Source organism: Hylobates moloch, unplaced genomic scaffold (assembly GCF_009828535.3).
Source record: "Hylobates moloch isolate HMO894 unplaced genomic scaffold, HMol_V3 SCAFFOLD_18, whole genome shotgun sequence".
In the NCBI taxonomy this organism is placed as follows: Eukaryota; Metazoa; Chordata; class Mammalia; order Primates; family Hylobatidae; genus Hylobates; species Hylobates moloch.
In genome coordinates, this window is record NW_026652293.1 from 27,530,191 (window position 1) to 27,555,404 (window position 25,214).

General features: G+C 35.0%; 1 protein-coding gene across 1 annotated transcript in view; it reads right to left on the reverse strand.

Annotated features, from left to right (window-relative positions):
- HMCN1 (hemicentin 1) overlaps positions 1 to 25,214 on the reverse strand; it is a 443,754-nt gene that overhangs the window by 261,837 nt on the left and 156,703 nt on the right. Inside the window, exons 5-9 of the mRNA XM_032137046.1 lie at positions 18,035 to 18,206; positions 15,755 to 15,861; positions 5,022 to 5,142; positions 3,852 to 4,115; positions 2,319 to 2,463 (exon numbers count right to left, since the gene is read on the reverse strand). Of these exons, the coding sequence (XP_031992937.1) occupies positions 2,319 to 2,463; positions 3,852 to 4,115; positions 5,022 to 5,142; positions 15,755 to 15,861; positions 18,035 to 18,206 (809 nt within the window). The remainder of the gene's footprint in view (positions 1 to 2,318; positions 2,464 to 3,851; positions 4,116 to 5,021; positions 5,143 to 15,754; positions 15,862 to 18,034; positions 18,207 to 25,214) is intronic.

The window sequence follows — 25,214 nt, forward strand, 5'->3', positions numbered from 1 at the left end:
TTAGGAAAGTGAGAAACAAAGCAAGGTCATTGATCCATATGTTTTAATAGTTGAGAAAATTCACTTTAGTTAAACATTGCTTCCTTTCAATTCTGTAGGCACTACATGCCAGTGGTTCTTCTTGTCACTTTCAGAATAAAAGCAGAATACTGCTTGACTCCATACCACACTGATCATGTAAGCTGTATCTTCAATGCTTAACAGGAGTATACTAAGCACAGATTTGTAAATGTCATCATCTAGGAGGTACTGGTAAGTTTCAGCAAGGTAGGGGTTTGGAATACGTACATCTTTGGTGTTTTCTTCAGTGCCTACTTAAAAGCTAAGCATACATTAGAATTCATCAAAAACAGATTGATGGAAATTTTAGAACAGAAACTGACGCTTCTTTGAGTCCTAAATCCCTTTTAAAAAATGAGAACGTTGAGATACAGAAAGGACAAGTAATTTGTCCAAAGACATACAACCAGTTTACTAAATGCTTGAAGAATGTTCTTTACAGTTATACTTGTTCCTTTCTTGATGATGAAATGTTACATGAAAATAATTCTCTTTTTCATGGAGCCTTCTCAGTTGACATTAAGCACTATGTGGACATAACAAAAAAATTTTGAAGGGTAGACTTTGGAATAGGGAAAAGAACACGTCAAATAAAAATGCACCCTGCTGCTAATGCAAACGGATTCTCTCTTACATCCCCTGGTGACCAAAGTGACTGACATAAACAAACATTAAGTCACATGTTTCATGTTATCAGGAAATCTAGGGCAGGGACATGAGAGTGAATCAGGATTAGAGTATCAGTCTATCATCACTCATGCCTAATTTTGTCTCTAACTTGTCACATCCAAAGAGCTTAATACATGTCAGCAAAGCATGTCATATCTCTGGGCCACAGAGCTGGAAAAATGAGAAAAAGAATTCTCATGGCTTACCTCCCAGGAATTGTGTGGAATTAATGAATTAATGTTTCTAAAGAATCTCAAGTGTCTTTGAAAAATGTTACTGTTTAAACATAAAACAGAACTATTTGATTTCACCAGCTAGCTATGTAGCTTCATCATTTTATATCCCGGTCAATTATGTTGCTGGTTATTAAATACACAGCTAAATAAATCATTAAGATATACTATGTAAGGGACAGGAAATAATACAGTTTAATCTTTAAAGAGTAGAAAATGTCCTACTTACGACGAACATTCCTGCCATAAATTTTTGATTAAAATGACTCCCCATAAAGTGACTGTATAAACTGAGACTGTCAAACATTTAACATCTTATGGAAGTTATGTTGATATTGAATTAACAGTATAAAAGTCTGATAAAACAATAATTCCTAGAGATTTTCCCAAAATGTTGTTTGTTTCACGTTAAATTGAAAGGCAACACTTTCCAGAAATCATTTTTCTCCAGCTTTCAAGATCTACTTAGTTTTTATCATTAAATTACTTGTATTTGTCTAAAAAAGTTACCCAACTTCACAAGGAAAAGTTGGTGCCCTCTAGCCCACTCCTGCTGATTGTTATATGCAGGCGCCACACCTGCTCTGACCCACCTGTCACCCACCTGCAGCACAGACCATGCCTCTCTGACCTTCTCTGCTCCCCTTCTCCTCCTGGCTCAATGGGCTTCAGCCATACTGGCCTCCTCCTCTCTGTCTGTCCCACGTGCCTAGTCCACTCCAGCCTTCATGCATTTGCACTTGCTCCTCCTTGTGTTTGAATACTCTCCTCTGGATACCTTGTTGATCATCTTTCTTGGCATCTTTATGTCTTTGCTCCAATGCCCCTTACTCTGAATTTTAGGATTTTAAATTGGCCAGTGCTACATCCACTCCACCTACCAGCAGTATTCAACCCAACTAACCTGTTCTACGCTTACCAGATTCACTTATCATAATACTTTAAATCAGATTCAGAAACACTTTTACCATGAAGCCAATAAAGCTAAAGCTTCAGGACCTCTCATTTGCAAGGTCCCCTTTCATGATTTTATACCTAACATCATTTTCATAATTCTGCATTTGTCTTAACAACAGACCCACAAATTAAAAAACATTCAGATTCTATAACACATGAGTCAACATTTGAATATGTTCCAGCATTTATTATATTATTATATTTATCTTCTGTTTACTGTCTCCTTCTATGACAATATAAGCTCTACAACGGCACAGATTTGTGTCCATTTTGTTCACTGCTATATTCCAGACATGTAGCAAGTGAGAATTTTCAGTGAAAAAGTACATTGCGATAATAGTCTATTTATATTTACATGTTAAATGCTGAATCTTATTACTGACAGAAACATGTACCTACTTCAAATACTGGTCTACTCCAAGTGTAACTCCATTTCTCACAAAGCTCAAGATAAAGGGCAAAAGACTGTCAACAGAGCAGGGAATCTGGCCTGGCTGCAGATAGTATCCTGGGGTTTTCTCAGGCATCATAACTTTGGGAGCATCTAGGAAAAAAAACAAAAACAAAAACAACAACAAAAAAAACTTAAGCAAGAAGGTCACAATGACGTTAAGTACTGCCTCTTAATCCATTCAAAATCTTTATACTTAAATTATTCCAGTAAATCCTCTGCATTCCAATTAACCCAGATCACTAAAAATTACTTTTTCTATCTTTATTTGTTCAAAGCTAGTTGATTTCTGGATATCTTTATGAGCCCCTTACTACAGTATTCATTGAATCTAAGACTCCATAGTTTTCAAGACACCGTATTTTTTTGTACCACCAAGATAGAAAAAATACTACCAAATAAGCAATAATATGTCAATTTTAGAATATGTTTTTATTTCAAAAACATAAGAACCCACGTATCTCAGAATCAAATTGTTTTTCCAAAATAAATGTAAAAAATGACTTTTAGGAATCCATCAGATTTTGTAGCGTTCATATTAGGGGCTAAGCCAAATTTGAATATCGTATATGAGGAAATACTGAGGTTGGTTCTATTCTCACCACTCTACAACTATTAAACAATAGCTATAGAATTGTTCCTGAATTTCCCAAATCACTATCTTATGTATAAATGATAAATTTTTGTCCCTCCACCTAATAGCACTAATAGTACCATACAATTTTATAAACAATCCTATATCTTTATCAGTCCATTAGCTGGGCGAGGTGGCGGGTGCCTGTAGTCCCAGCTACTCGGGAGGCTGAGGCAGGAGAATGAGGTGAACTTGTGAGGTGGAGCTTGCAGTGAGCTGAGATCGTGCCACTGCACTCCAGCCTGAGCAACAGAGCGAGACTCCGTCTCAAAAAAAAAACAAAAAAGATTGAGTCAGAGTTCAGTCATGAGCCTTGAAAAATAGCTCAAGTACAGCTAAGCTGAAATGCTACCTGATGCTTCCAAATAATATCTAATCTGTAATCTCCTCTCTACATAGGAGCAAATGTACAATTAACTAGCTAACTAACCAACTAGACAAATAAAGGCAGTGATCACCTGTTGTTTACTATGAACTACCATCTAGGAGCAGAAAGTTTCTGACAATTGTATATAAACATTTAGCCAGTTTAGATAGTTTAAGCAAATATATGTGCCCCGCTTTTTTAGGGGGAAAGATAGTACCAGAATTTTCCAGTTCCAGCTCTTACACTGACTAATCAAAATTCTCAGATCTGCAATCAGTGAGACTTAACATGAAACTTTGGATGTGCTATTTAACAGCTAAGAAAAACTGTGTTACCCTACATGTAAATGTCCATCAATTTGGTGATGCAGTAATAATATGAAGACATTATTTTTTATTTGATAGTCCATTATTTACCTATGGGACAACATCACCCCCTTAAACTGTCAATATTTCAATGTTGAATAAAATGATGTCTCACCTGGGACAATACTAGAAAAGGAAACACTTGATACTCTCTGGAAGAGGTAATCATCCTTATCATAGCCTGTTACTTTGAGAAAGAAAGCTTCATCTGGTGGTACAAAGTCAGAAATATTCCATATGCCGTAAGGTTTTCGATCTGCGTAATATTTAACAGGAATAGTCTTAAGAGAACTTCCTGAGATACTCAAAAGTTCAAGAAGATCTATTCTAGCTGGAGTGGAAATTCCAGAAGTATTGAGCAGTACATAGGTAGGTATTCCTACAAGAGAAAGATTTTGTTATCATTTACAAGAAACATGCAATTCAAGTTATGTATCAAATAAGTATTTGCATGATAATAATATATGAGTACCATAAGGATGCCTATAATTTCTGGATCAGTTGCAGAATTGCTTCTACATAAAAGACAGTTTATGCATGACCAGAGAAACTTAGGACATCCTAAGAAATAACTTTTATAGTACTTTAACTATGTTTACATGTAAAAAAAATTAGAATTGTGAAAATTGTTATATAATGTTTGACCACATGAATACTTTTAAAGATAAATTATTTTGTATCTTTCCAGAAAATGCAGCAATAAAAATAAATGAACAATAACCTCCCCCAAACTTTAACTGTTACATTATAGTTAAGCTTCTTTTCAGCTAGAAAACTATAAATCTTAATGTATGAATAAAATAAGAGGAGGACAAGGCTTAAAAATCAATAATTTTATCTTTGAAATACAATGATACGTGACATGTTTAATTTTTCAGCTATATACACACATTTTACCTTGACAATAGGTAATTTATAGATTTCGGTAAGAAAAAAAATCTCAAGATCTGGGTTAGTAATTCTCAAAATTTAGTAAGTGTAAGAATAAACTGAGGTGCTCACTAAAGTACATATTCCTGGGCCCTACCTCCCGTGGTTCTAATTCAGGAGATCTGGAGTGGGGTCCAGGAATCTTAATTTTTAACAAGCATCCTGAGTGATTTTTATATCAGTGGTCTTGGGATTACACTTTGAGAAAGTGATTAGGCCAAGAGAACAGTCACATTTAAAGCTATGCTTCTCAATTTTATTGAATACTACAAAATTATAAAATTATAGACAGTCTGAGAAATATTTTTCATTTAGATATCTATTATGTCAATTTAAATAATATGCACATACAAACCTTGCACTGGTCTGCTGACTGTTTTTTTGAAGTCCAGGGTGGGCTTTCGAGAAAAGCCAGCTCGGAAATCAATAGTACTGAGGCCAGTAATGCGAACAGAGTGCCTTCCACTGCTTGAGGTCTGAAAATGTTAAATGACAAACTTGGTCAGCAGTTGATCTAGTATGCTGGTCATATGCAACCCTCGCCAGTATGGGAAACTGCACAATATTTAATTAGGATCGATGTCCAAAAACTGAGGCTCTGATCTGATGTTCTCAACAGAACTATGATTCTATATTTTAAATGCAAGTTTTGTAATACATACCCCATGGGACAGCTCTAAAAAACGATTCAGTAATATGTTTCATGCCTAATGATAAAAGATATAAGTGTTTAGTCACTAGTGAATGGGCTAGAAATAAATCTGTAAAAGCTCCATGAGGGATCTTTGTTTTGGTCACTATTGTTAACATAGTAGATGTTTAGCAAATATTGAAATCCTCTTCCACAAATACATCCAGGTTCAATTCTAGAAAATATTTATTTCTCCTTTGCCTCTAGGACATTGCAGCCAGTGCAAGCAATAGAGCTGAACATTTTCAGATTTTGGCAACCTGGCATCCTCAGCTCAGCAGTGTTCTAGCAAAGGTACTCAGCATTTATTAAAAATGCAAAGTCCTTAGCTCCAGCCTAGATTTACTGAATCAGAATATTAGGTCAGGGCAGTCTAGGAATTTGCATTTCAAAAACCACCTAAGACTTATGAACAAGAGTTCACCATTATTTTATTACATAGATTACCAAGATTCTGTCTCAAAATAAAATGACCACATAATTCCAGCATTTAAGTAGGAGATGGGAGTGAAAGAAAAAATTCACATAACACTAATGTACCGATTATCAATTTCAAACTCAACACTGAGAGGGCACATATTGAGGTATTATAGCAATGACAGAATGCACTGGAAGTATATATATATATATATAAATTTTAATCTGGTAGACAGCCATATTTGTGTATATACATTTTAATCTGGTGGACAGCCAGATGAATTCACACATCATGATTACCAGTGAGCCACTTCCAGAGCTGTGCAAACTACGCAATATTCTCAGAATCACTGCAACTCTTTGTTATTTAGCAATGTGGAGAAGAAGGAAGAGAAGATCTGTCCCTGTTGCTACCATGTTTCTTCCTCATTGAGCAGAATCTCAAGAACTCAAAGGGTAGTAAAATGAGGAGGAGAAAGAAGAAAAAAACCCATCATCATGAAAGCTGTTGCTACGTTCTTAGCATAAATGATGCAGCTAGTTACTATGGCTCATTTGCATAAAGGTTACAAAAGATTATATGTGTAAGTGTAGGGATCTTAGTACCACCCTTATTCCATTATTTCTCAATGAATATGTGTTATGAATTCCACATAATAAATTAAAAAAGGAAACTATGGATCATGACTCAATTTTAAATCAGGGACTTCCTATAGGGTTATATAAAACTTTGGCAATTGTAACATCAATTTCTTTAGATAATGTAGAGCTTTAGTGAAGACACTATCACCTACTAATTTCATGTAAGTCAATTAGAATTCTTGATATTACAATGAGTTAATTTTTATTTTTTCACTAACATCATATATTACTGTTAGTTGCCTTGCTCCTCAGAAAGTCCCTTATGATGAAACAGCTGTTGAGGTTACTAAGGGCAAATATGACATGTAATTTGCCAAATGACTGCTATCAAGTGCTAATCATCTGCCAAGTGTTCTGTGCATAAATCAACTAACAAAGGTGGGTTTTTAAAATGTACTTAATAGCTGAGTGAGAAAAAACCAGAAATTATACAAGTGTTTGAAAATATGTTAACCTCTATTACTAAATAACACGTTAAAGCAGATTTGATGAAGAGGGAGCCCCTTATAAATTATATAAAATTAATGTAATATAAATTAACTTTGATCCTTCAAAAACCACACCAAATAATAAAGTATGCAAAATAAGAATATAGGTTTACTATTCTCTGAGCAAATATGAAGAGTATTTTGCTCTGCTAAAATATGAAGAGTAATAAATAACAAAATATCTTAATTTCATGTGTCTATACTATACTGTAGACAGTAGGAATGTCTTCAACTAATTTAAGTGTTTGTAAATAAAAGATATCTTCAAGTGAGTCCATTTTTATATGCAATTAATCCAACTCTGGGCTAACCAGGGTAACGGAAACAAAGGACATCCTAAGTAAACTAACATTGTGGTTTAAATATACAATAAAAAGAAAAAAATGAGCTAATTTAAAGTTTTTAAAATAGTTTAGTATTAAAATGGCCTCTGATGTTAATTCATGCATTTATCATTATTTAATTATTGTCTTAAAAGAATTATAATACTTGAACAGTATTTTAGGAACACTAAACACCACATGAATTTCTTCATGAGAAAGTGCCAATAGTTTGATATCTATTAAAGTAAGCTATTGTTTTCACCTCTTTCTTATCTAAGCTCCCTTTAAAAAATATTAGTGTAATAGAAACAAACAGGTTTTATGTATAATGAGGGTATAACCCACCAATAAATGGAAAAGGGAGGAGAAAAAAGCACTAACGTGCACAAAATGCACACTATATATAAAGCTTAATTTTTTTATACAAATTCTCACTTTTAATCCTCACAAAAGTCCCTGTGAGAGAGTATTATTATCAACTTCACTTCATGGATCAGAGAGGTTAAGTGACTTGCTCAAAGTAACAGATACAGCAGGTGGCAAAGCTGGAGTCTGAACTCGGTGAAGCTCCAGAAACCAAACTCTACAGCTACCCCACGCATTTCTCATGATGATCTCAATGAATTTAATCATGCTGGTTTGAGGGTAAATGTTGAAATATGCTGAACTGCTTTACACAATAGGAGGAGAGTTATATGGAACTTCCGGGACTATCCAGAGGCAAGAAGCAGAGAAATGTAATGGAGAGGCAAGGGGGTGGTGGCCAAGGAAAGAGCAGGAAAAGCACAAGGTGCTTTATGGCATAGCCCCCAAATCTACGAGTAAATCTACCAAATTCACAAAATGCTTGCTATTGATATATTTCTTGTGATATATGGAAGGGGCTGAGTTTTGCCCTGCATCAAAGTACAAAAGGGTATAATCAACACAAATAATCAGAAGGCAGTGAGAACATAAGCAAGAAAGCTTTTAGGAAACTGCAGGAGTACTGGGAGAAGACTTTGGAGTCTCATGAGTTATGAACCTGATGGGATTAGAGGAGAACTAAATGACACGAAGGCCTTGGAGGGGCAAAGAAAATTAAGCTAATTCTGTAACTGAATCAAGCAAAGAGGAGGTCCAGCCATATTTCTTTCCCTTCCCTTCTCTTCCAAAGTATGTTAGCCATTTTAATAAACTTTTTATAAATGTAATAAAATTATATAGATATGTGTGTGTGTGTGTGTGTGTGTGTGTGTGTCCTAAAATTAGTGAGGCCAAAATTGCTGTCTTAATGTCTTTCTATTTGGTCTTTTATATCATCTAGATTCAACCTGTGAGTTATATTAAAATTAGAATGTGGCTCCAAAAAGCACCTTTCCACCACAGAATGTCTTGAAGTATTACTCCTGCAGAGTTACCCTAACCTCATGGCTTCTGTAGATAAGAAGAGGGAAATCTAGCAGCAGCATTCAGGCTCAGAGCATAACAGGAAACTTTCTAGATATTAGATGTTGAACAGGATTTATCTGAGCTAGGAAGAGTTGTGTTTCAAAGTCAATTTATTCATAAAATTTTTAACGTACATAATGAGCCACATTACTCCTCTGAGTGAGTAGTATCACGTTCATTAAGTTGTGAAGGGGTCTGAGTCAGGAATATACAGGCTGCTACAGTGTGAGCAGATGTGAGGTAAGGTCACAGTTTGGCAAAGATGAGGTTATACTAGATGTGATAGTTAAAATTAGGTACCAGCTTGATTGGATTGAAGGATACCTAGATAGCTGGTAAAGTATTCTTTCTGGGTGCATCTGTGAGGGTGTTGCCAAAGGAGACTGACATTTGAGTCTCAGTGGACTGGGGGAGGAAGACCCCCTCAATGTGGGTGGGCACTATCTAGTTGGCTGCCAGCACAGCTAGAACAAAGCAGGTGGAAGAAGGTGGGATAAGCTGGCTTGCTGAGTCTTCTGGCTTTCCTCTTTCTCCCATGATGGATGCTTTCTTCCATTCCTCCTGCCCTTGGACAACAGACTCCAGGTTCTCCGGCCTTTGGACTCTTGGACTTACGCCAGTGGTTTGCCAGGGGTTCTCAGGCCTTTGGCCACAGACTCAAGGCTTCACTGTCGGCTTCTCTGCTTTTGAGGGTTTTAGACTTGGACTGAGTCACTACTGGCTTCTTTCTTCCCCAGCTTGCAGATGGCCTATTGTGGGACTTTGACTTGAGATTGTGTGAGCCAATTCTTCCTAATAAACTCCCTTTCATATATGTATATATCCTATTATTTCTGTGCTCTGGAGAACCCTAATACAGAGATATATATTGGTATCCTAAAGTTGTAAATAGGTAGCCTTGACCTACAATGCAGTAAGGGAAAAGAAGGAGCAGAGTGAACCAGAGTCTAGGTTTCTGAATTGGAGTGAGACTACCAAGAATGAAGGAGCAGGACAGGCTGAAGGACAATGGAACAAGCACCATGGAGAGCTCCAGCGGAAAATTACTTGCTCCTCTGAGATCTCAGCTCAGATCTTCCTGGTCAGCTCTACTGCAGATGGATTTACTTCTTAGTTTAAAGACGGAGAAGGCCTGTTAAACGCCTGCCTACATTGAAAGTCCCTTCAAGGCAGTAACTATTTCATATTCATCACCCACAGAATGTCGCTCAGGAGGCACGTGATAAGTGTAGGTTTTGTAGGTTTAATAAATGACATGAAAGCCATCCACATGCCTAGTGTTGATGTTTTTTCTTAGATTTTCCTCAGGCCAGCTAATGCTATACTCATCAAGAATTCACTAAATGTTTCTAGATGCATTATGCTAAGTATGTTCACACATTATCTCTTAAAACCCTATTATATCCAAAGATAATTTTATGGCACTACAAAGAAACAGAAGTTCAAAAAAATGATGTTTACCTAGGTGTAGACAGCAACTTAAATGGCAATTATTCCAAGTTCAATGTCTTTCTCAGGTAACTAAGTCTGTGCATGGTATTTTAGAATAACAATTTCTGGGTAGATTTGCACCGTATGGCATAGAAAACAGTAACATTCTCCAACTATTTCTTTGCCATTCTACGTTTCTGAGTACGCTTGCAGTTAGGAAAAGTCAGGTCAGTGGGGTGCTAATAAATTCTTCTCTAACAAAAAAAACCCTAATTTTTGGCATTTTTCAATTTCTGTGGTGCAAATATTCCCATCATAGCTGATTGCTAGCTCCCAACATGATGTTGCTGAACACAGAGCTAGGAAGAGAAATGTATCATTGACTCTCCATGAGTCATTATAAGCTAGCTCTAGTATACCACTAGGCCACGATAACAGCTTGCCTACTGGGTAATAAGGGAGTGAAATGTGTCGCTTCTGGGATGAGACAGAAGTAACACAAATTTCTTTTTATTTATTCAATGCCACATCCTCCAGGTTTTTTCCTCATTAAGTGACTGAAGATGCTGCATTTTCTAAATTACAGTAGAGCCGCCATCAGCTTGGGTTCCTGAGTGACTGTGAAGCAGAATACTCTACCAGACCCCATGGAACACAGAACATTAGTGAGGAATTAATCTCCTTGTACTGAGCTAGTGAGAATTCCTCCTAGCACTAAATATGAAACCTTACCTTTTATAAATTGAATTAAAATTTGATTGATAGAGATAGTTTTTCTCTCTCCAACAGAGTTTCAGTGTATTATAAAATAGTAAGTGTGCCTGAAGTAAGACAAACACAAAAACTAAAGAAAAATTCAGGTGTATATGCATTAAAAGAAAGTAAAGACACAATGTATGATTTACATACATTCAAGAGAACAACTAATTAACCTGTGTCAGAGTTCATGTGTCAACATTTTTAGTAACAACTAATTCATGTGTCAGAAACTGCTGAAGCACTTTACCAATATCTCATTTAACCATGACAATATTGAGTAGCCACTATTTTCCCCCACTTTCCTCAGACTTAGACAGGTTAAGTAATTTCTCCATGAACAAAAAGACATTGAGTAATGAATCTTGAATTCAAATAGATGTCCCCCTTTTTTCAAAGTATTTGCTCTTAAGTTTTGAATTCTTCACAAATTAAAGAATAGATAGTTTCAATAAAATATTTATTAAGACCCTACCGTGAGCTAGGCATTGTGTCAGACAAAGACACAATCATGGAAGCTAGATTTAAATACCATTATTTTGTTGGGCATTATGCATTTGGAGAAATGTGTGATAAGGAAATGTATCCAAAACATAAATTCTACTTAAATACACACACACACACACACACACACACATATGCACACATGCGTATGCACACACATATACGTATAAATGTGCATGTGTACCTAAGTGTACACATATCTTTTTTTATAAAGGAAGCATTCTATTTGGTTGACAGTCCGATATTGGCAGGCCAAAAAACTGGGAAATTTTCCAGGAAAAATCTATTATCAAACATTCCACTGACCCAAAACATTAATGCTACACCTAATCTATTTACTTAACACACCTTGTGTAGACTACAGGCTTATTCATAAGAGTCACCAGGAAAGACTAATAGGAGGCCAGCATAATAATCTTCATGTGTGGTCCTTTTAGACTCAAGGTTGATTTAATTATGATTCCTAAACAAGCTTATGCCACTTGAGTATGATTTTTAAAATATCCTTACCCAGTAGAAAAGGCATTAGTAGGCTCTGGCTACCAACGTAACAAAACCAAAATATTTCTACTAGTCTCAGAATTTCGGTATAATCATGTGGTTGGGTACATGCCCTTCTGTGCTTGGGAGATTATCTAAAGACAGTTTATCCAAATGTACTTAATAGAAGCATACCCCAGGGGATATGTTAAATTAAATGATCACACTGATAATCCTAAACTAATATAAACATTTGTATCACCTAAACCCATTGGGTGCTGACAATTATTTAATGTCTTTGCAGGGAGTTTCCTTTAAAAAGCAGAGGACAAAATTTGGCTCAAGAGTTTCTGTGGTCACATTCAAATACTCTATATTAGTTGCTGAATGGAAAAATCATATTGCTTCTCAGAAATAAGATCCATGATCTGTAGCTTTCCTACAAATGGAAATTTAGGAGCGTAAAACAATCTTCTCTTCTGTTTTTAATAAAACTTGGTTATTTCCAGTTACTTCTTTTTAATATGCTTTACCTGCATCAGAGGAAACCTAAAACATTTGAGTACTTATGTGAATTATACAAATGAGTTGACTCATTATCTCTGCTTAGTGAAAGTGCCCTAAGATGGAACAGTAAAGTACTTACCAGAAAAATCACAAAAGAAAAGAAACTGCCACTCTCTTATCATTTTAAATCATAAACACATTAGTGTTCCATGCTAGCACCTCCACTATAGGCTAAGCAAACCAGTTCTTCTGCCTGCTTCCCTGGATATCCTCAGAATAAGTGTATTAATTTTTATGCATAAATATTTATATAGTTCTTTCTCAGGCACTGTAGCATATACTAGTGGCAAAATCTGGTCTATAGAAAAAGAGACAGAGAAAATATGTACAGAAATAAAAATGATATAAGGAAGAAATTAATCCAAAAGGGAAGTGCAGAAAAATTTAATAGAAAGCCAGAGAGAAAAGAGCATTTTAGGGAAAAAAAAATCTGACAAAGTTTGATGAAAGTTTTGTCATTTGAGCTGAACTTTGTGGGATAGTTATAAGTCAGAATGCAAGAAAAGGCATTATAAGGGGAAGGAACAGCTTGAAAGAAAGCATGGGGTAAGAGAATGTGGTGGGGGGAGAGAGACAACAAAATTACATTTGACAAGAATGTAAAGACAAGTGATAGAAGATAACTAGAAAGATTGGCTTGAGGCTCAATTGGGTGGTCCTTGAATACCATGGTAAAGTCAAGTAATAGATAGATCGTTCTCCATATTTGGGATAAAAACTGTTATGTGGAACATTCAAAAAGCCACTATTAATTTCAGTGATAGAGCAGACCTTTTCCAGATAGTCGAGTGCATGGGAGATAGCACCAGGGAAACACTATCTAATCTCAGACATTTCTCGTCTTGAGAATGTGCACATGTAAAACATTTATCATTCATTAGACATCCAAAAGGGAAATCCAAAGTCAACAGCAATATTTTATGTCATCAGATTCAGTTCAATTTCCTTTGCATCAACCTGATACATTCTTTTGGTATTTCATATAGAAGCAAAATAAGTTTATTATTTTTGTTTCATTATAATGCTTATTCTTTGTTTAGTTATTGTTAGCACTAATCCTACACTAGAAATGCTGTAAATCAGAGCTGGAGGCTCTTTTGGTGAGGGCCAGATAAAAATTTAAGATAAAATAATAATAGATACTGTGTCTTTTTATTGTTCCCCTAATTATAGGAGACTGAGCTTAGAGACTTGTCTAAACAGAGTTCTCATCACCTCATCACCTGATCAAAGGCTCTGCTCACTCATAGAACTAATTCGCATTACTTCTCTGTTCTAATTATCAATTAAAATGTGCTTAATGTCCGTTAAGTAAGTAGCACAGAACATGGCCAAAAGCAGTCAGTAAATGTTTATTGAATGCATGACTGAATGAATATTTGAGTGAGGCACAAGTTAAGATAACAGTCATGCAATATCCCTCCTCTGGGCAAGAGTTTTACTAGAGGAAATACCACTGGTAGCAATCCAAATTACCTGGAAATAGGTACAAGAACTGCACAATAAATTGCTACTAACATGGAAGAATGGCATCACGTGCACGTATTTCACAGTCAATAATGGGCTACTTAAGGTCAATATTCAGAAAGCAAGAAAAAATTACTCCAGTGGACTTGCTAGCTCAAGACACTGCTGGCTAAGTCATGCTTAAATTAAAGTATTTGAGGGATGAAGAGACTCGACACTTCTTGTAATTCCTTCCTACTGTGGTCACAAAAAGTCAGACTCAATGCTAGTGATATTTTTGGCAAGTTAGTCAAAATAACCATTACATAAAATTTGGCCACATTTATTTAAAATCTTGTAGCAGCAAAACAATTCGTCAATCCAATACACTCAATAAATACCAGGCATTATGTGCAAGGATCTGGGTGGAAAAAACAGGCAGGAAGGGCCATTTCTGGCTCATTCATTAAGAAATTACCAGATTTTCTTTCACATGCATTTTCACCTATGCCCTTTTATTATCCACCTTGATATAATCTACACAAGAGTTTCTATTTTTCCTACAGGGCTTAGAGTTCTGAGAACAAAAACTAGTATCTTAAGATTTGAATGGAGTTACAAGGTAAACATTCATTCTTTAAACTGGGGACATTAATGGAGTTATTCTTTAAAAAAAAAACTGACTGGCATGAAAAATGGCTCCTTGAATTTCTACAGTATATCAGCTCCACATACTTTCACAGCAGCTGTATAATTTGAATTATGATCCCATTAATTCCATTTTTTATGTAAGGAAACAGACAATTAAAGAGTAAACAATGTACAGGATATCTTCCTTTGAGTTCTCCCAGAAAGATTCTAGAGCAAGTTGTTTATTTGACAGCTGGAAGGAAGGCTAATAGGAAGAGAGGAGATAATACAGGAATGGGAAGAGGCCCACAAAGGGTGTGTTTTAAGCCTGTTCCCACAGTGGACATCTGGAGTGCGTTCCTTCGGGTGCTAATAGCTGCTCCCGACGAGTGTTAATTCCTCAGCCGAACAACCTTTTCCTGTTCTAGGAAAAAACCTCTAAGACAGAGAAATGCAGATACGAGATTTGGAAGTACACTGAAAAGCCTGAGAAATATGGGCAAGTCACTCAGGGCATCTGCCACAGTGGGACACACACATAATCTGCAGCAGAACTAGATCTCTGATTTACGATATCTTGAATTTTGGGTGTATATTTTTTCCTCCATACTGCCAAAATACTATGCTTTCTTAGAGGAAATATATACCACTTAAGTTTAGGATACAAATACCACATTGTGCTAGAGAAGAAAATGAATAGAAATCCACCAAATAAAAAAAGCCAACACAGCACTCGAATGCTTGCTTTGAAACAGAAACGATAATATTTCAGGTGTATCATATTAATTTAATTCTCAGCCCAATTCTGCAAAGTAAAGGACTGTGACTACCATCCCCACATGACAGAGAAGGAAAGCCATGCACAGAGAAGTTCTGTTCTCCAGGCAGTGCAGCTGTTAAGGCGTGGTGTTAAGATTCAAACCCAGGCAGTTTCACAACAGAGCCTACGGCTCTAACCATTATTCTGTGTTGGCTCCATCTCTGATTATTTTGTAAGCATGAGTAGATAATAAAATAAATCTACAGATTTGATGATAGGAAAACTATCTGAGAATTGTAAGTGTATCGTGTGGCAATGATGACATTCATGGTCCTCAAACTGAAAACTACCAAATTCATGTGATCAAGACACCTCCTACAAACACCTATGTACATTGCTTTTTATTACAAGCACTCTCCATGATAGCAAGAGTGTATGTTTAAAAAAAACCATTGCGTATACTTCATGAAACATGCCAACTTCAAAATAAAATAATAAACGAACTTTGTGAAATAACAGTACCTTCACTGTCCACATTCCAGCCTCTGGCTCTTTCACATTCACTACTTTGGCAGAGTTATGGATATTTAATAGCTCATTCAGGCCAAATCCCTTTTTTATCAGCTTCCCTGAAAGACAGAACATAAAGGTAACAAGCACAATCCTTCTCTCAGCTATGTAATATTAGCTAATTTAACATTACATAAAACTAAGAGCATGATCAAATTTCAAATAACACTGGCACATTTTTTACTAAAGTGTGCTGCAAACTAACCCAAAGAGCCTTTATTTTCTATTCTGTGGCTAAAATAAAACGCATTCAATTTCTAGTATCTATGACCTGATTGACACTTATACCCATAGCTCAAACCATTACTTTATTTCTAAAATATACTTAATTTTAGGGTGTCCAGGCATTGGATACTGAAATAACGGATTACTATTTGTTATGCTGATTTGATCATCAAATGAGAATAACAATTAGCAGACTGTAATCAAACTTCCAAAGCCAGCCTAGATAGCAATTACTACGGCTACCAAAAATGTTACACAGAGTCACTAGAGATATTTAGATTAAATAGATGGCAAACACAGCAAACCAGAATAAATGTCGTTCTGGAGAGCACTCAAAGTATTACTAACATGAGAGCCCTGGGCATATCTTTACACAAAGTGCAAAACCTTAACCAGTTTCCCATGAAGCACAGGAGAAGGCTTTTATCTGTCATAGGAATAATTAAAGGAGGCAGTGTAACGAAGCAGCATGATACCATCATCTACTGACCTGACATTTATCTAAACTGTCTAATAGTTGAAACTTAGAAAAGAGGAAAAGCAAATTTGGAATTAAGCCACAGTTCAGTTTTTCACTTCACTCTTGACTTTCTCATGGACTACTTCTCCAGTTATATAAAGAAATAAGTTAGGCCAGGCGTGGTGGCTCACGCCTGTAATCCCAACACTTTGGGAGGCCGAGGTGGGCAGATCACAAGGTCAGGAGTTCAAAACCAGCCTGACCAACATGGTGAAACCCCGTCTCTACTAAAAATACAAAAATTAGCCAGGCATGGTGGTGCACACCTGTAATCCCAGCTACTCAGGAGGCTGAGGCAGGAGAATCGTTTGAACCCAGGAGGCAGAGGCTGCAATGAGCTGAGGTCCTGCTACTGCACTCCAGCCTGAGCAACAGAGCAAGACTCCATGTCAAAAAAAAAAGAAGAAGAAAGAAAGGAAGAAGTTATAAGCATCCTATGTTTGAATCAAAAGTTTTACAATCATCGTATGCCCAATGACTTTTTAAAGTAGTAGAAACATAATGCAATGGGTACTGGTACTCTGAGTCTCCAGGTAGCAGAAAACACAAGTCTTTCCTCAGTAACATGGATGTTATTGCAGTAGAATGCTACTTCAACAGGAAAATCCATTTATAAGGTCAAACTTGTAGAAGTCTTGAGAAAGACGTTGTATTTGTCTTGTAAATTTTAATGTGTTTGTGGCCTCTGAGAACAATTTCATAGGTTGTTTTCTTTTGGAAATTAGTTATTTTCCTCTAAGACAAATAAAGTAAGAAAACCAGTTATCCTCTTCCCTATTTATAAATACAGAGAAAAAATATGCAACTAAAGCCACAGTGGAAATATAACTATTTTGCAAATATTAGGTAAAAAATATTTCTTTATAAATGAAAATGTTAAGAAATTAAAGATTTCTGTCTTTACTAGACTGTTATTTGATGTAAATCTTATTGTAGTTATCAACTAGCAATGGTACCAAACAAATCATATGGTTATAAAATATACTTAAGTAAAGAGGCAAAGTGAATTATTTAAAGTTCCCTTTACTAAAAATATAAATTTGGTTTTTAACAAATATCTTCTGTAAAATTAAAATTTATCAAGAAAATGATAGAGTGGAAAATTAGTTATTTGAAGAGTTATTTGGTGAGTCATTTAAAAATAATGTAAAATACTGAATTTGACAGAATAAGTTACTGTAAAATATCTCCTCATATAAAGTTTCAGGTTTTATTTAAATATTTTTATTTTGGATCATTTAAATATAATTAATTTACTAAATCTGACCTGTTTAAATATGAGAAGTTTTACCTTTTCGAATCTCATGTTAATTCAACAATAGTTAGCACTTTCAAAATGTTACATTTTTTAAACACCTTCCTTAGCCACTTCTGAATTTGTTGAATTTACTCATGAAGTTGGCATTAACTTGACAAAAACAAGTGTGTAAAGTATTTTACCCTCTATGTATTTTGTATTTTATTATGTGATGTTTGATATATCTCACCTAAAGGATTGCGAATTTCAATCATTGGAGAAGGCCCACTCAAAGACACAGTGACCTCTTTTAGGCTGGGATCAAAAGGAATTCTCCAAGTATTTACAGCCTGTTCCAAATGATCTGTGGATAAGAGGTGAACTTTGGAGGCCTGTACTGCTTCTTCTACCCATTTTAATACCTATAAGAGAGAAAGAGAAGTGTAAGTGATATCAGAAAACATTCGCAGTTTTATTATCATTGCTGTTTCAGGTACTTTGAGTAATCAAATGACTCCGGCGCATCCTGGACTGGTGTGAAATTCATTTCAGTCATTACTGAAGATAAGACTCTTTCTAATTCTAGTTAGTGTACATTCAAAACAAAATGCTGGTTTAACCCATGTTCAAATTTCAAGTTTCTATCTTGGATAATACATTTAAAATGAGACTACAGTGTACAAAACCAGTGAGGGGAGACATGCAGAGATATTACTGACAGTTTGCTGTCTCAGGAGATAAGAACCTATTAAAAAACATAATAGTGCTAACATTTGCAATCCTTTCTTCTTCCATTCTTTCTTTCCAGATTTTATTTCTTCCAGATGCAATTTGTAAAAGAAACCCACTTAGCAAATTATCAAATCCAATTTCAGTAAATTGGGCATATTAATTATTGTATTATACTATATTATAATTATATATGATGTATTATATTACAGCATATTAATTATAGAAAAATAATTGCAATGTCACTAAAAGTCATTTTTATAATAAAGTGAAAAATAATTGCAATGTCACTAAAAGAGTCATTTTGTAATAAAGTGAATAACTAACAATATAATGGGAAAAGCATTGCATTAAAGAGAATAGAGAAATATTTCAGGTTAGAATTTAACACCAAGTAGTGTATTCTTGAAAAATAGTCTTTAAAAATCATTAAGAAATTGGGTTATAAAAAGGTGTTAATGCCTCTTTGTGAACAAGAAAAACTTTGAATACATAGACAGTTTCTGCACTTACAAAGATAATTTCCCTTTAGACAAATGGTGCATGTCTGGATAGGTACTCCTTGGATGATCTTACAATTTTAAGTCATGATAACCTTTGATCACCTCATCTTTCTCTGGTTTACGTATCCTTTAAGACTGCATATTACCATGAAAATTTTCTTTCGTAATGAGGCATAAGACACTGAACAGAGCTGGATATTAAGCTATAGTCAAGCTATTAATGATAAAAACATTTTTTGAAATTTCGGTGTAGGTGGTCACATTTCAAGTAACCAAGCAACAAATACTGTGCAACATTTTTATTTTCTGTGAAAAGCATCCTTTTTTTTTTCCTTTTCTTTCCCCCTAAGGATAAGGGAAGCATCTAAGACTTATTATCACATAACAATATGAAGCAACCACATTTATCATAAAATAAATGTTTATTGTTCAAGATACTTTTCCAGGTACTAAGTAATGATGACCACATTTTTAGTCATTAGGACTCGGATTTACTGAATGTTTTTGCATTTCTTACATTTTTCATAAAAATTCCTGTCCTTGTTCCAGTATCAAAAACCATATCTCCTATTTCTTTGTGTATCTAAAATGAAGTGCTGTGCTCTACACATGATAAAGGTAGGTATATACTAATGTCAATGAAATTGGTCATAATGGTAATAATACTGATGTTCTTAATAAATAAAAGAAATTCATAATACAAGAAATGCTGTTGAAAAAATGTATGTAAAATGCCCTCACAGTACTTCCACACAGTAATGCCACGTCACAGTATTTTCACAGTCCACATACTTACATGATCTTAGTTTTCTCCCTCCCCAGCTAAATTCCCTTCTCTTCCCCTAGTTGTTTCAGCCATTGCTGAAGTGTTTCAGCAATGGCTTCACAGGCAAAGTAAAGTAATCTGACTATGAAAGACAGAAATGTTTTCTGTAAATTAAAAAAGAGGCAAATTCAAACCAGGCAGAAGAGAGAATCTGAGCAAGACCACTGAGACAGAGACAGAAGTACTCCAAATATGTTGAGAACATGAGTGACTACATCTGGCTACAGTGAAGTGCTCAGATAAAGAAGAAGATGATGAGGCTGGAAACCTGTGTCAGGACCAGACAATGGATGGTCATAAAGTCAGGCTGTGACATTTGGATTTCATCCTAGAAATCCCAATGAAAATGACTAAAGGGCTTCAAGCAGAGGAGTGACATGCTGAAACGATATTTTACAAAGAGAAATTTGTAGTGTCATCACGGATGAATTGAGCAAAAAAACAAAATTTAATACAGCTAATTACCCCATAAATCAAATGATGTATTTCCTCAAAATTTAACCTTACAAAGCACATGGAATTTTACATATGAAATAAAACATATCTGTTTAAAGAAGCAGATGCCATTTTTGAAAAATGGATCCTTAATGATCTATCGTGCTTGAAGGGAAGGGTATGGATCACTCGGCTTATCAAATCCATCCATATGACTAGAGACCAGACAGACTGTAACTAACATTGACCATATATAGAACACATATTTTAATAATCAGAGTGTTGACATTTTTGTGTCAACATAAAACATGGCTGCAAGGCTCTGCCTAACTAAAAAAAAAACAAAAAAAATGGAAAGGATTGTTGTTGGGCCTCAGATAGCATTTGATACATTTAACTGATAATAAATAATTTTGAGGATAATGTCTGATATAGAGACTGAAGAGGGCAAAGGAGAGAAATTAAACAAATGGACAGAATATCTGTTTCAAAGACAAGACACATAATCTGGTCATAAATGATTCTCAATAGAAAAGAAGAAAAAAAACATTAGAAAACAAGTACCAGTAAGAATTGTGAGATGTTTCAAGTTTAATAATGAAACGAAATGGCATTAATAAAGATGGAAGTCATTTTTTATGTATATCCTTCATTAAATTTATAGTCTATGCCTGGGTGGCTCTACAAATATTTCTTTCCTTCAAACCCAATGCAGAGAGGTTATGATATATTGCTGGAAAGCTATCTTGTTATCTGTGAGTTACACATGAAAGTCCCCAAGTCTTGAGTATTCATAGGAAAATGGAAGCCTTCCTAATTTGGTTGCATTTTTGTGAAGCAAGTATGTTCAAATAGTACAGAATATAAGCGGGCTTTGGTTTACTCTTAATACTGCTTCCAATTCATCAACATTTATGAGGCTTTCACAAAGGGATTACCATGTATCATAATATTGCTCGTTGGGAAAGACATAGTGCAGACTTCTGTCAAGAGTCTCAAATCAATTACTTTTATCCACTTATAAGAAAAATCAAATTGAAAACAGATGCAACTCATTGTATTAGAAAATACAGATACTACCAATATGTGAATAAAAGTAGATCACTGCAAGCTACAGAACGTACCATAAGTGAGATTTCTGGCTTCTCAGGGTGCCAGATACAAGAAAATTAAAAATCTCTAATTGTCTAACTATGAGAAATGGTCTTATGAGATTAAAAGTGATCCTCTATTATAAAGAAAAAGAATAAAACTAGAATGTGAGAGCCTACAAATTATGCATTTTTATCAACACAAAAACTTTTTTAAATCCCTAGATAACTGTTTATATAGTACATTAAAAGTTTTAATATAAAAACTGTTCTCTGACAATTTGTAACAGTTTATATCTACAAAAGGCCTCTGAGACCATCTAATCCATGTCCTTAATTTGATAGATGAGGAAACTGATATTTGAAGTTCTTGTACCTTTAAAACATCTAACAAGTTGGATTCTGGCTCAATAGTTATATTTTTACATAAGTCCCTTGTATACTGTCATAAAGATTTTGTGGCCCATGCTATAACCAATACTTAAAAATAGTCCATATATCTACTCAACTCTAAAATAAGATACAATTACAGTTTTAAAGCACAAAACCATCACACATTATTATGAATGGTAAGACATTAGGAATAGAAGTGAAGTCAATTTTTGCATACATATTCATGAACAGAACTTGAAGAATAGCTTTGTTTGGAAGAGCATTTCTCATGTAATGCATTACATCCAAATGAATTTCCCCAGGACATCCTTTGTCTTCCTGGCAAGAAAGGGAAGTATGGTGAGGTGTTCAATACAGTTCGCAATTATGCCTTTATTTGTATTTTTGTGGTTGCTGTTGTTATTTTTTATTCATCTTTCCTTCTAAATTGTAAGTTCTATGAGGGCAGAGACCATAGCTGATTTGTTCACCACTATAGTCCCTGAACCTAACATAGTACATGAAATATAGCAGATTCCTGAATAAATATGTGTGGGATGGAGAAATAAAAGAAGAAAGAAAAGGACAAGAGAGAGAGAAAATGGGAGGGAGGGAAGAATTTTATATCAGGTCTTTACCTGGAGTTAAATGTGTGCTAAAAGGCAGTATTTTGTCCGTGTGCATTTGTGACAGTCCTTTCTCAGCAATGAATTTTCTGCATTGAAGCTGAATAGAGTTCAAACCTGTATGCACGGTTTTAAATGTGAGCATCACATTGTATTTAATTTTTATTTTATTTAGTTGGTTCGCTTAGGATTTTTAAATGCAAAGGAAAATTTCACAGAATTAAGCCAGTTTTTAAGAAATGCAAAAACGCATGCATTTTTCTCAGTCACGCTGGATAGATATTTTTCAAGCTCAGTGATGGTAGAAAGTTGATCAGGTGTAAATGCATCCACCTGGTAAGTGAAGCCTGATCTAGAAAAAAAACTGTGTAAAATTAACACTAACACCAGCAAGCACTTAGTAGTGCTTATTAGATGTTGGATACTTCTAAAAGTCTTATATTGATCTTCACACCTGCCATTTGCATAGGTACATAGCTACAATTATTTCCATTTTACAGATGAACAAAAATGAGTGATACATGCCAAAGTTCATAAGACATACAACTAGTAAGAAGGCAGCACTTGCCTGTTGGTCCCATAATCTTGTCTTTCACTTTCTATTTTCTGATTTAGCATTAGGAAAAAAATGACAGTTTTCAAGAGTGAATCTGAAATAATATCTAGTGAAAAACAAAAATTCAATGCAGGTGTTTTTAAAATGAAATGGCATGCCAAACATAATGAATAGACTAGCTGTATATTTTTATCACTATTTTGGCAGCAAATTGTTAAGAGTTACACTATATAAAAATATTAAAGCCTTTAAATCTATATAGTATTTGATATGAAAAAGATTTGCTACATTTCCAAGACAATCGTTTTGTAGTAAACCCTACATTATAGCAATGGCAGGCTTTACAAACCTCCCACATGGCTAAGAGAGATGCCCCTCTGGATAACCAGGACAGCCTATCTCTCTGGGTTCAAATTCATTCCTATCCTGCAGTATAGCATAGAGCCCATGCCTCCATTTTTGCTTAGAAGTCACTAAGCATTTATTGAACATCCAGGTGGGAATATGAAGGAGGAAATCAGAGATTTGAATCTGTCATTCATTTGAAAGATTCAGGTCACTGATCTAATGGAATTTAAAGCCATGAATCCCCTTGCAGGCCCTGTCCACAAGAACTTAGACAAAGGAAGATATACATCATCCTGTGAAAATAAACTTAAACATCAATATATATTGGCTCAGAAAAGAGCCTGGGAGCAAGTCTCCCCTTGATCTGATGCTGGCAAATTTCAGATGATGATTTGCTCTTTGTACATGTGCCTATAGACAGGAAATGTATCATTTGTGCCAACACAAGTGTTCTAGACTTGCAAGCAGTTAGATTTCTCATGGTAGATGAATGAGCTGGCATTCAGATTTTATACAGCACTCCTCTAAGTTTGGTTAGTTCAAGTCTATTCCTGAGGATGGATCCACTCAGAGGCTGACAAATCCAATGTCATGGTTGGTAGATTTAGCAAATCCACCGAGAAATATCAACACTTGAGACTTTTCAAGAGGGTATTCCCCTGATAATGTCCATTTATATTACTCTTTGGATGTTGTGTGCCTATTTAATTTAGAAAATTCTATGGTGAGCTTTAATAATAGTAAGTGCTCATAAACAAGTGTGGCTGGTGATGTGTTGTATAGCCATAAATGCTCACGCTAAAGGTAGGCAAAATAAGAAATAATTTACAGGATTTTTAAAAAAACAGACTTTCTGCTGGAACTAAAATTTTACTCAGTTTATATAGAGAATATGGGTTGGAGGAGCTTAGACATTGGAATGGCATTAGAAAATTTAGGCCCAATGGGGACTCCAGAGGGGATTAGTGAAAAGACGAACTCTCAGTTTCAACTCAATGAGAACCCAAAACTTGTGTAAAACTTCCACACCTTCTACACGATCAAAGTTTTATAATACACAACAGCCGAAAATAATAAAAGCACACTTTAGACACTTATGAACAGTGAAATCATTCCTGCTAGTTATTTTAAAGTGTCAATGTATATTTCATTAATTTATCTTTATAAAATTATTGTGTCACAATTTCAATGTGTTACAAATGAGAGGAAATTTAGCTTCCCATAAAAATATGATTTAAAATAATACAAATATAGGAAATTAACTTTTATCATTCATGTCTCTCACTGAATCTTTTTTTGCTTGGGTTTTTGCTTGTTTCACATGTTTTTTTTTTTCTTCTTCTTCTTCTACTAACTACTTATTTTAGAATGGCCAAATCTCAGTGAGTTCAGTTGTTCCATCGAAACTTTCTAGTTTTAAAAGGAAAAAAGTTATAAAAATACATAGATACATACATTCATATGCACACATACATACATGTAGACATATATATACATACATATATGCCAGTTACGGTCTTATCGCTGGCTACCCGGAAAGTAGGAAAAACTTCAAACCACACTTAGGCTATGAGTAATAAAAACAACCCCTAGTTAGGGAGGCACGTAAGCATTATTGATATTACAGGTTCTTAGTCCTGACTTTTTCTCCTCATTCATACCCTGTATTTATTTACCTATCCATATATGCATACACACTCACACATTTAATAAGGCATGCAGGTATAGTAGTTACATAAAACACTATTGCACATATATTTGAAATGGTGAATCTGGACTCCATGAATAGCTTCAGGGTCATCTATGAAATCCCTAAAATCATTTGCAAAATTAGATAGATGATAGATAGATAGATAGATAGATAGATAGATAGATAGATAGATATACATAGATAGATAGAGATAGATAGATGATAGATGATTGATAGATAGATAGATAGATAGA